The sequence below is a fragment of the Scomber japonicus genome, chromosome 7, assembly GCF_027409825.1.
Source record: "Scomber japonicus isolate fScoJap1 chromosome 7, fScoJap1.pri, whole genome shotgun sequence".
NCBI classification, from domain to species: domain Eukaryota; kingdom Metazoa; phylum Chordata; class Actinopteri; order Scombriformes; family Scombridae; genus Scomber; species Scomber japonicus.
Window position 1 is genome coordinate 4,449,843 of NC_070584.1, and position 11,806 is coordinate 4,461,648.

General features: G+C 39.9%; 1 protein-coding gene across 2 annotated transcripts; it reads right to left on the bottom strand.

The window, feature by feature from the left end:
* Positions 1-5,524: 5,524 nt before the first annotated feature.
* rfc4 (replication factor C (activator 1) 4) lies at positions 5,525-11,464 on the bottom strand. 2 transcript variants are annotated; one of them, XM_053322210.1, is made up of 11 exons: positions 11,328-11,464; positions 10,236-10,359; positions 9,426-9,504; positions 9,172-9,251; positions 8,909-9,028; positions 8,443-8,586; positions 8,224-8,344; positions 7,420-7,545; positions 7,213-7,293; positions 7,012-7,125; positions 5,525-5,949 (listed from the first exon to the last, which is right to left on the bottom strand). In XM_053322210.1, exons 2-11 carry the CDS (start codon positions 10,349-10,351, stop codon positions 5,854-5,856), a joined length of 1,077 nt encoding a protein of 358 aa, XP_053178185.1. In that variant the 5' UTR covers positions 10,352-10,359; positions 11,328-11,464; the 3' UTR covers positions 5,525-5,853. The 2 variants fall into 2 exon arrangements, with proteins under 2 accessions (XP_053178185.1, XP_053178186.1); XM_053322211.1 differs by having other exon boundaries at positions 10,236-10,363.
* Between the last annotated feature and the right edge of the window lie 342 nt (positions 11,465-11,806).

Below are 11,806 nucleotides of genomic sequence, written 5' to 3' on the forward strand. Positions count from 1 at the left end.
TTAGTCCAACACGTAAGGAAACAGACACGGAACAAACCATATACGGTCCCTTTCACGTCACTTCCTGACCTACACGTGCATCTGTGGGACACGTGACTGTTTTGTTTACGTCCGTGAACTCCTCCTGTTTCATACACACCACACACCAGCAGATAGCCTCTAGCAAAGACATATGTCTATCTTCTTCTTCTTCTTCTGGCCGACCAGGTGAATTAAGTGCGTCTTCTTTGGTTTTATTGCCGCCACCTACTGCCCCGGAATTGTTACGACAAGCTACATTCACAGACAGAGTCCCATTATTATGCTTTTATGAGCGAGGTCGAGCGAGCCAAAAGCCGAAAAATCTATTCGTGGCGGACGTAATTCTTTCGTGGCGGGCCGCCACGAAAGAATGAATGTGTGGGAAACACTGTAGTCTTGGTGTTATGTGTTGCTTGGACTACTGAGCTGAGACTAAGACTATTAACTTTGCTAGTATTATGTTAGTGCAAGAATTTTTCACAAATCATTTCATGATGTCCATTGTTGTTATGTTTTATACTGTTATTTCAGGGAAGATAAAAAGTTAAACACTGAAAACTAACCTGTGAGGTAGGTTGTACATGACCTCTGGTTTACCAGATGGACAACGAGACTGTTTAACAGGTCTGATTGTATGAGTGTTCCACTTTTCTCTGCATTCATCAAGGTCACTTTGTAGCACATCCATAAACACAAATTGCAGGAGGCATGTGTGCTCATGACTACTATTGAAGAGAGTTCTCTCTCTTAGATCATTCAGAAGGTCCATCCAAAATTGTGACCTGAAGACACAAACTAGAATTAGGGTGATGCATTTCATGTTATGTTTTTGGATTGTATTTCAATCTAAAATGTTATTTAACTATAATTTGTTGTTCATCAAAAAGCAATAAACATGCAAGAACCACAATGTTCTATTGCCTGTTTTAAAGTCCATTTGAAACAAAATTTTCTAGCTTGTAAAGAAAAAATTACATATAATAATGACACCTCTGTTTGCAAAAATATGACCACCAGCTTTCAATCCTTTGATTTGCCATTGAAGAGCCATACAAATGACTGGCAGCCCCAGCATAGTCGTCAGTATGACATGATCTTAAGGTACAATGAATTGCTGCCATTGTACCATTTTCAGTACCACAGTCAGTGCGTAGTCGGATTGGAATTATTCCACATTCTGACAGACAGTTCAGATAATTCTGGGCAATGACCACTGGGTCATTGTTGCTTGCTCCACATCTCAACCACAGTATTTTTCTATATATACTACTATACTACTATACTATATGTATCCATCTATGCAGCCACTTATTCCAAAATCATACGGCTTTAACTTATCATATCCATCTACATGCCAGACATGGTTTGGTCCATCAGAACTGTAAACTCTTTTTACAAATGTTCTGCTTGCACGAAGTTGAATTCCTTGTGGATCAAGTTCTCTCATCAGGGCCATAACAGGTCCTTTAACATCAGAACCTGCATAAATGCTAATTTTCTACCCTATGGCAGTGAAACTATATCTGCACCTCAATGACACACAGCTGATCACCTCAAGAAGCACTGTAACTTTATTACACAACACAAGCAGTTAAAAGTCAAATATAATGCTGATGCAGAATGGTAAATGCCCAGGCCCTGATGGTCTCCCGGCTGAACTGTATAAGAGATTCTCGGCTCAATTAGCTCCACTTTTACTCAACATGTTTAATGAATCTATGCAAAATGGCACTCTTCCCCCCACGTTAAGACAGGCCACTATTTCTCTTCTTTTAAAAAAGGACAAAGACCCACTTTCTTGTGGCAACTACCGCCCCATCTCTCTTCTATGTGCAGATGTCAAACTCTTGGCCAAAATGTTGGCTAGGCGGCTGGAGACTGTGCTACCAACAATTCTAGGTACTGACCAAACAGGGTTTGTTAAAGACAGACATTCTTTCCACAATGTTAGACGTCTATTTGATATTGCTTATGCACCGACACCCTCCGACACCGCTGAAGTGGTTATTTCCATGGATGCAGAGAAGGCATTTGACCATGTAGAATGGTCCTACTTGTTCTCTGTGTTAAAACGTTTTGGCTTTGGTAATACCTTCATATCATGGATTAGGCTTTTATATACGTCCCCCCAAGCTTGTGTTCGCACGAACAATGATTATTCTGACTACTTCCCTCTCAAGCGCGGGACCCGTCAAGGGTGTCCACTTTCTCCACTCTTGTTCGCCATTGCCATTGAACCTTTGGCAGTAGCCCTAAGGTCCAGCCAGATACCAGGCATTTTAAGGGGTGGCGTCGAACATAAAGTGTCCCTGTATGCGGATGACCTATTACTCTTTGTCTCTGATTTAGACAGAGCTTTCCCCCTTGTCTTAAACTTACTAAAGGAGTTTGGCCAAATCTCAGGCTATAAACTAAATTTCCAAAAAAGTGAATTAATGCCAATTAATGCTGCAGCCTTGGCATATCCATTATCTGACCTACCTTTCAAAACATCTCTTGAACATTTTAAATACTTGGGTGTCTGTATAACCAAAAACAACTCACACTTATATAAATGTAATTTCTCCCCTCTTCTGGTGAGGCTGACTCAGGATCTTCAGCGGTGGTCTCTTTTGCCTCTCTCTCTTGCTGGGCGGATAAACTGTGTTAAAATGAATGTGCTCCCCAAATTTCTATATCTCTTCCAATGTATACCCATTTTCCTCACTAAACGTTTTTTTCACTCACTTGACCACACTATCTCCCAATTTTTATGGAACAAAAAGCCCCCTAGAATTAAAAAAGACACTTTACAAAAACCTAAGGACCTGGGTGGTCTAGCCCTCCCCAGCTTCTTACTCTATTACTGGGCAGCAAACATTAGAGCCATGTTACACTGCTGTTACACTAATGACCAACCCCCACCCTGGCTGCAGGTTGAGGAGGCCTCATGTGGTTCATCATCTTTGATGTCCCTCCTGTGCTTCCCCACGAGTACATCACCATCTGTGCACTCAGATAGTATTGTTGTGAAAAACTGTCTTAAAATCTGGACACAATTTAAACAACACTTTACGCTGCAATCTATACCTGGTCTGGCTCCTGTTCACTCTAATCCCCTGTTCACTCCATCCATTATTGATAATGTTTTCTTAATATGGAGAGAAAAAGGAATTTCATCCTTTAATCATCTTTACATTGATGGTAAATTTGCTTCTTTTGGTCAGTTAGCACAGGCTTATAACTTGCCTTCAACCCACTTTTTCAGGTACTTGCAGATAAGAGATTTTGTACGTAATCGATTTCCCAGTTTCCCCACCATACCGTCTCCCACACTTATTGACACCATCTTTGAAATCAACCCCTACCAGAAGGGTACAATATCAAGGATTTACTACACTCTTCTTCTTGCGCACCAATCCTCAGCTTCTGATGCCCTATGCACTGCATGGTCGGCTGATCTTAATATAGAGATAGACCCTGCGGTATGGGAGCATGCTCTGAAATGGGTCCACTCATCCTCTGTCTGTGCCCGGCATGGAGTCTTACAATGCAAGGTGGTGCACAGGGTCCATTGGTCCAAAAGTAAACTGGCTCGTATATTTCCAGGTGTAGACTCTAGCTGTGACCGGTGCCATTTAGAACCGGCCAGTCTTGGCCACATGTTCTGGGCTTGTCCTGTCCTTGTGCCATTCTGGAGGGGTTTTTTGACACTCTATCAGCCATTACTTCTACTAACATCTGTCCCTCACCATTAGTGGCCTTGTTTGGTGTCCTACCTTTTGGCCATTCACTACCATCCTACTTCTGTGAACTTGTGGCCTTTCTCTCACTCTTAGCGAGGCGTGTTATATTGCTACACTGGAAGAACTCCCATCCCCCCTCCCACTCTCAATGGATTAGGGATGCCCTTCATTTTATGACGTTGGAAAAAATTAAATTCTATTTGCGTGGCACCTCTACTAAGTTCTGTAGGGTCTGGGAACCCTTCTTAGATCATGTTAGGTCTCTTCAATTAGATACTGCCACCATTGATTGATTCGCCTCTACAACGCACCTATGTCCTGTTTCAACTACCCTTATTGATAGCACATATTAGCGGCATGCAGCACTACTTATTTATTTTATTTTATTTTTATTTTTATTATTATTATTATTATTGTGTGTGTGTATATATATATATATATATATATTGTTTTTTACTATTTATGTTTTTGTTTCCTTATTTACGGTCTTTACATAATGCAACGGCTCACTTAATGCAAGTAGATGTGCGTGTGGTTGTGTCTGTGTCTATGTGCATATGTTTCTACAACATTATCTGCCACTGCAAGCATTTAACAGCCAGTTGTGTTTTTGTTTGCTTTTAGTTTTCTTTCTGTATATGTATCAAATTGCTTTAGTTTTATGTTTGATATGGGAAGGGGAGGGGGGTGGGGGGCGGTATTGTGTATCCTCACCACCTGACTGTCTGTCATGTAATCGTCTCACTTCCTATCTGTGAGGACTTTTGAACTTTAAATCTTGTATTAAAATTTCTACAAATAAATCATAAATAAAAAAATTAAAAAAATGTAAATGGTTTCAAAACAATATCCTGACTAAACTTTTACATATACCAATCTGTGGTATTTCATCCATTTATGTGCCTCTGATCAAAACCATAGTGAAAATAATTTAGAATTTCTGCTTTTTTTAACTAAAAACTGAGGTATAATGTTATGTAAATGGGGTCTATCATAACATATATTACAAAAATAAGTGTACAATATATGTTAATGTGTTGGAAACAAGTTCACTGAAAAGGTGAAACAAAAAAATTGATGATCATTTTATACTTCATACTTTATAAACAGTTAACAAGACCGGGTCAATTTGACCCGGGAGGACAAAACGTGCATAGTAAAAACGAAGACAATATGAGGGATAATTTCAGCTTTATGCATTCAATAACTTCGTCCCCGGAGTTGTCTGTGCTTTCTCGTGTCACAGGTAATCTGGATGACAGATTCCAGTCCCGGACCTACTAGCTTCAGTATTGATTTTCATTGTGCTTCTCTATCCTATCCTTCCTCTGTCCTCTAAACCCCAACCGGTCGAGGCAGATGTTCTCCTACTCTGAGTCTGGTTCTGCCTGAGCTTTCTTCCTGTTAAAAGAGCGGTTTTTCTTGCCACTGTTGCTTATGTGGGAATGTTGGGTCTCTTTAAAATTAGTTCGGTTTAGACCTGCTCTATGTGTACAGTAGCTTGAGATGACCTTGTTGTGATTTGGTGCTATACAAATAAAGATTGATTGATTGATGAAAACATATATATTTTTAGTAACACATCCACAACAATATGCAAATAATTTAAGATATATTACACAAAATAAGAGTCAAGTAAATAAATATTGCTAGAAGTATCTCTTTTCAGCGTTGCACTTTTTAGACAGTCCCTGCACACTCCTGTTTGAAAAGCACATGATGGACTAACATCTAGAAGAACTGAGCAATGACTAAAAAGAAATAAACACTCTTCAGAAAAAAAACAACTATTTATTACTTTCCAAAATGCATATAAAGTTTACAAAGTTCTGTTGGTAATCAATTACATGAATGACAAGAAGGAGACATCTGATGAGTGATCTGACAGTAACAGAGGTTTGTTGGGTATGAAGTGCTCGTCTCAGTGGGAGAAGACTATTCCTGATTGGATACAATCACGTCTGGTCTGTGATAGTGAACATCAGCTGGTGTCCTCCAGCAATGTGACATCTCCATCTTCCACTGAGCAAGCTGAGCAGAATGTGAGTGAAGTGCTGTTGGTCTTGCTGGCGGAGCACTCAGTCTGCACAGGAGATGCTGTAGAGTTTCAGTTGTTCTGGGAGGACTGCTGTATGATGAGTGAACACAGACTCAACATCTGTAGGTACTCATCTGCACCGTCTGCGAGGCACTTATCCACCACCTGAAACACCACAACACAAACACACAGTCAGGATTGATAAGGCACCGCCGAAACAACTGTGGACAAAATAAACTTGTCCAGCCGAGCTTCAGTTTACAGTATGAGCTGATGTTAAACCTGTATTGTCTGTGATTAATCATTTCTCTTAAACTCAAGCATTTTGTCCCCAGAAGCTGTGATGTGCTCAATGCTCAGCTGTAGCTTCAACTGCTGTTGTGACTTGCAGAAATCAACTACTTGCCACTAGAGGGCAGTGTGGGTGAGGTTTAACATACTGTACACCAGATGTTTAAGGTCACATAAAGACTGAAATGCAGTCAGTTAAATGTATCATATCTGCCTGCACAAAAAAGATTTTTTTAATTTATTTATGAATCATCTGTCAAACCTATGTGTTTAACTCTTCAGCTCATTCACTTCTAGTTTTGCTGCCATGTGTGAATTCACTCATTAATTTCATGACAGTGTAACAGCAGTTACAAGCAAATAAAGAAGGGAGGATGTTACAGTACAGGAGTGATACCAATACTCACTGTGGTTCTTCTGCAGCAAGTGTATGTTAGCTTATAGGAGAATCAAAAGTGGAATTGTGCAAAATATAGACATTGTATTTAAAGAAAAAGGCTTACAGTATGTTATCATTAGACTGGCTTGATGAGATTACAGTCCATCTACTGTATGAAATACTTTTTATTCACTTTTTCTTGCAAAAAGACTGTTGTAATGTGTGTTTTGGCTCATATATGTAATATTTCTCCTTTACAATGTCTAAACACTCCATCTTGTTATTTAATTAGTGTTATCAACTGTGTTGTTCATAGGTGATCAATCATATAACAACAAAGCCAGTTTAAAAGTACAGTCAAACTATACTTTGGTACCACAAATATTCATATCCAATATTTGTATCCACTTTTTTCCTCTTTTTTATGGCTGCAATGATGGATGGGCAGCTGTGCAGTAACATATGGCCACTTCATGTATGATATTGACAATTTGAGTCATAAAACAACACAAAAAACGTATTTTTTTTGTTTGTTTGGTATTGTACAGGTCACTTACCGCCATTTTTTCCGTGATGGCTGACTTCTGCTTGTCGTTGAGGTCCTGCTCTATGATGGACTCGTGGATCTGACTGAGGATCTGTGTGGCTGCGTAGCCTTCATCTACAATTTTCTGACAGAAAAGATTCATAGGTGCAGGAAGTGAGAGCAGTGTCACTCTTTAATGTGGAACCAATCACAGTCATGTCAGAGCACCTACCCTGACTGCTACCTCCAGCTTCTCAAATGTTCCTTTAAAGCAGATCTGAAGCAAGTCGTCAATCATCTTGGGAGGGACGACCTGTTAGTATGAGAGCACAGCAGTGGAGTGAGATGTCAGTCATTCAGTCACACACAGTGTGCAGGATCTCTGTGTGATGTGTAGTTAATAGAATCCATCATCAGGACATGAAGAAGAATATCTCACCCCAGCTATTTCTATGATGGAACGCTCTGAGATCTCCTTGTCTACGTTGAGGCGGGCAGCGCTCTGGAGGAAGGTGATGGCTTTCCTCAAGTCTCCTTCAGACACCTTTACCAACGCTGCTATGCTCTAAAAGAATAGTCAAATTGTCACTGCTGAAGCCTCAAAGACTTTTCAGATTACAACTGCATGCATGAAGCAAGAGCAGGTAAAAACGTAGATGTGTTTCATGCTGAAATGTGTCTGATGTAGAAAAGGTGACCACATAACAAGCATTTATCCTCAAATAATATATAATATAACCAAAGGAAAAAAGGTATTTAGGATGTGAGCAAAAGCTGAATCATGCATGTAGTTGTGTTCTTTATACAGCAGCTGGTGCAAAACAAGTTTATGTATATTTATCTGAGTAGATATTAAAGATGACAGTGGTCTGTTCTAACAGCAGCTTCAAGTCAGACATAAAGTCACCAAGAAACATCCAAGCTCAGTCTAAAGTGTCATAGTGACATGAATCAGCAAATCAGACATATGTTATTTAGGATGAACTTGCAAATGAACAAGGTCAGTGATGTTTTTGAAATATCAGAAGCCCCCTAGTGGCCTCTCTGTGTAGTACAAGTGTTACATAGTTCAGCTGTAAAGAATATATATTTTACTACCATACTCACATTTCCTCCCAATGTCAAAAATGTCCAAGGGATTTTTCAGGTAAGTGTAATAATTACTAATAAGCCTTCATCACACATCAGGTCATAATGCTGCCTAACTGACATACAGCAGACAGTCATATTCTGTCTCTTTTACCTCTTTCGTGTATTTGAGCTTCTCCTTTTCACAGATATCCAGCAGACGCTTCTCTTGAATCTGATTGGCTAAAGGCTTGAAGCGAAACTTGGAACATCTGGAGGTGAGAGGCTCAATGATCCTACAAAAACACACACATATACACATAACGGTCAGTATCAGTTCAAAGTGTATCAGAGAGTGTGTTTGTGTGTTGACGGGTGTGATCAGTCAGCTGACCTGCTGATGTAGTTACAGATGAGACAGAAGCGGGTGGTGCGGGACTCCTTCTCCATGATGCGTCTGAGAGAGGCCTGAGCTGCTCCTGTCATGGAGTCGGCCTCGTCCAGGATGATGATTTTGAAAGGAGGACATGACTTTCCGCTGCAAATACAACACATCATCAGTGACTAAAATATATATGTCCGAATTAACTCTCTTAATCCTTTACATCTTTTAACTTCCAGATCTATATCTCTCTCTCTCTCTCTCTCTCTCTCTCATATATATATATATATATATATATATATATACATACATACACATACATATACACTGTATATATATGTATTATTCTTGGGCTTGACTGGAATATCTTTGCCTGATTTCCAGTTTGAAAATCTCCTTTTTTATCTCATATTGGTCCTTTATGCAGCCCCTCAATTCAGCCTCTGTGTGAAACTCTGTTTTATCTGTGCTGACTCACTCTGTGCGAGTCCCAGCCACAGTGAGCTGAGCAAAGTTCTTGACCTTCTCCCTGACGACCTGGATGCCTCGTTCATCGGAGGCGTTGAGCTCCAGCACCCTCTGTCTATATAACTCCGGACTAGAGGAGAGAATGAAGGAGGAAGAGGAAGAGGAGGATGGGGTTAATGCAAGAGAATGATCAAACTAAAAACAAAAAGAAAAAAAAGGGGGAACTGACACAGGTTTCACGAAGTGGGAGCAGCTGAAATTTCTGCTTCTTACCCATAAAGCTCTCTGGCAGCAGCTAAGATGGTGGAGGTCTTTCCTGTTCCAGGAGGGCCGTAGAACAGCAAGTTGGGAAGCTGAAATTGAAACACAAATGTTAGTGAGACTCAGCTTCAGCTTTGGAGGAACCCAAGGAAAGTGGAAACCCTGCATATTTTCTTATGCTGTCTTAGTCTTTATATTGTTGCAACATTATTGTGATACTGTTAAGTCTCATATGACAGCTATCATGAAGAGAGTCTTATAGTTACATCTGCTCCTTCCAGTGACTTCTTCAGCACTGCTACCACCTCCTCCTGATAGGCCACCTCATCCACACACTTTGGTCTACTGAGATTCACAGAAACAGTCCGTCAATATTTCAGAATCAGAAACAGCTTTATTGACAAGTAGATTTGCACATATAAGGAATTTGCCTTGGTGTTGTGGTGTGTAAGGCTGAGTTCAGACCAAATCCAGCAATGCTGCACTACCACGCAATGTTTTTGCAGAGGTGAGCGCCTGTTACTACAGGACCCATTTGTGATGTATCTGATCTGACCAGCCTGATATAACACCATGCTATTTACATCTCTGTACTCCCTCGTTGTAGAGTCATACAGCTTTGGAAAGGCCATCTTTGCTCTAATCACCTGCTGACGTGATTGGTCAATGTAGCAAATTGTTGGATGTCAGATCATGCTGCATTCATGCTGTTTTTCATGCATTGTCAGATTTGGTGTGAATGCAGCCTGACACTCAAAACATACACAATATGAAGTAAGCCTAAATAATTTAAATAAATAAAGAATAGACATTTACAATTAAAGTATGTAAAATCTATTCTGAGTGAGAACAGTTTCTACAGGTTCAAATTTTAGGAATGTATAAAATGTATTTGAATGCAGGTGTTCTAAATGAATTTCACAGACTTATTATTTACACATTTGTTATATCAATGCAAGGGTATTAATATTATTTATAACATGAACTTCTGGCACTTAGGATTAAGACAGTATTACTCTCTATCCAGTGCCTGTGACTCTGATGTAGACAGTACACACTTTGTTATTCACACTTACTATTTTTCTACCCATGGCATAGGTCTGGATTTCTTCTCTGAGCTGGGTCCTGCTGCTGTCTTGTCTTTCTGAGGTCTGGTAGCCTGGACGGTCCCTCCCTTCAAAAAGGCCTGCATGACTCCTCCTGTCTCGGGTAACAGCAGCCAGGGACAACATACATACAGAACGGACACAGATACACACATTAGATCAACACTACCTGACAGCAAATCCACAGATTAACTTGGATAGAAGAATATGAATCAGGTATGTCTGTCATACCTAGGGGACCAAACAATACAGGTGCTATGCTCCTGTATAACTGGTGCAGACTAATAATGATAAGTTAGTTATTAGTTATGATTTGTGTCAGTTATAATGAATATAACTAGTTGGTTTTAGTGGGTCCTCCTGCACATTTCGTTTTTGTCAGTTATTGTTTTACTTTTTTAATCTCAACAAATCTGCATGTATTATTATTTTTTGTATTATGTATTTTCTTTTCTTTTTTATGTGCAAATAAACTAAACTGAGTGACGTCAAAACTGCGTTCAAAAAAGTGATGTAATGAAGCGTCACCTGTCTCTACATGTTAGCGTTATAGCAGCAGAAGATTTGGTTTCTGTACGTTAGTTTAAAGTCTCACCGGTATGTGTTTGACACATACCGGTCACTTTAATGTAGGTTCGTTTGAAAGTAGGAATACATTCATTCTAATAACACTAGCTTTAAGGTTAACTTTAATGAATCATCAAGCTAACGTTAGCTATTTAGCCAGATAATAACGTGAAGGGTTGATGCAGAAGAGCAGCGTTAATGGAGAGTGTTATGTTCATTTCCTCTGAGGTGTGCAGCCATGTTAGTAGTGATGCCAATGACAGTATTACTCCAGCATTACTGAGGGAAGTATAGAGAGCAGACTGGCGACTGTTGTCAGGAGATATCTTACTTGCGAGGCCGTAAGTTGCACTTTGTTAGTTTGATAATAGCGAACACGATAACAATAGTTAGCTGACTTAGCTGAGCACTGTGTCACAGCCGCTAGCCTATTAACTGTTAGGTTAGCAGACTCTACTAGCCAGTTGTTAGCTCAGACACACGCATGTTGCTTACCTGTTAAGCCAAAGTATGCGCTAAATATGCAGCAGTCGTCCCTGAATGCGACTATCCCAGCTATGCTAATGGTTATTAGTATTTTCTTATAGTCTGACACAAGCCTGTTGTTGACGTGTAATAGCAGCAGGCTGTTTTCCCGCCCTGGTAGAAGAGTTAACTTCCGCCGACGTCATATCGTGGCATCCAATCGGATGTTGCAGATGCTGGAGTATGTCCTGCCCATCCTTTTGTCGCTCACGTCTCCTCCCATCCTTTTCTTTCTTTTCTCTTTCTCCTCTCCTCTTATCATTCCTTTCTTTTTCTTCCCTCGTCTCGTCTCCTCTCCTCTTTTACTTTTTGAAAATTATTTTTTTTAACTTTTGCTTTCACCCCCACTCTCTTATTAATATACTGCTTTGTTATTGCATTGTTTGTTTGTATAATAGTGATACAAAACGAACCTAAACATTAGCATTTATGCCACCTATTTATGAAAT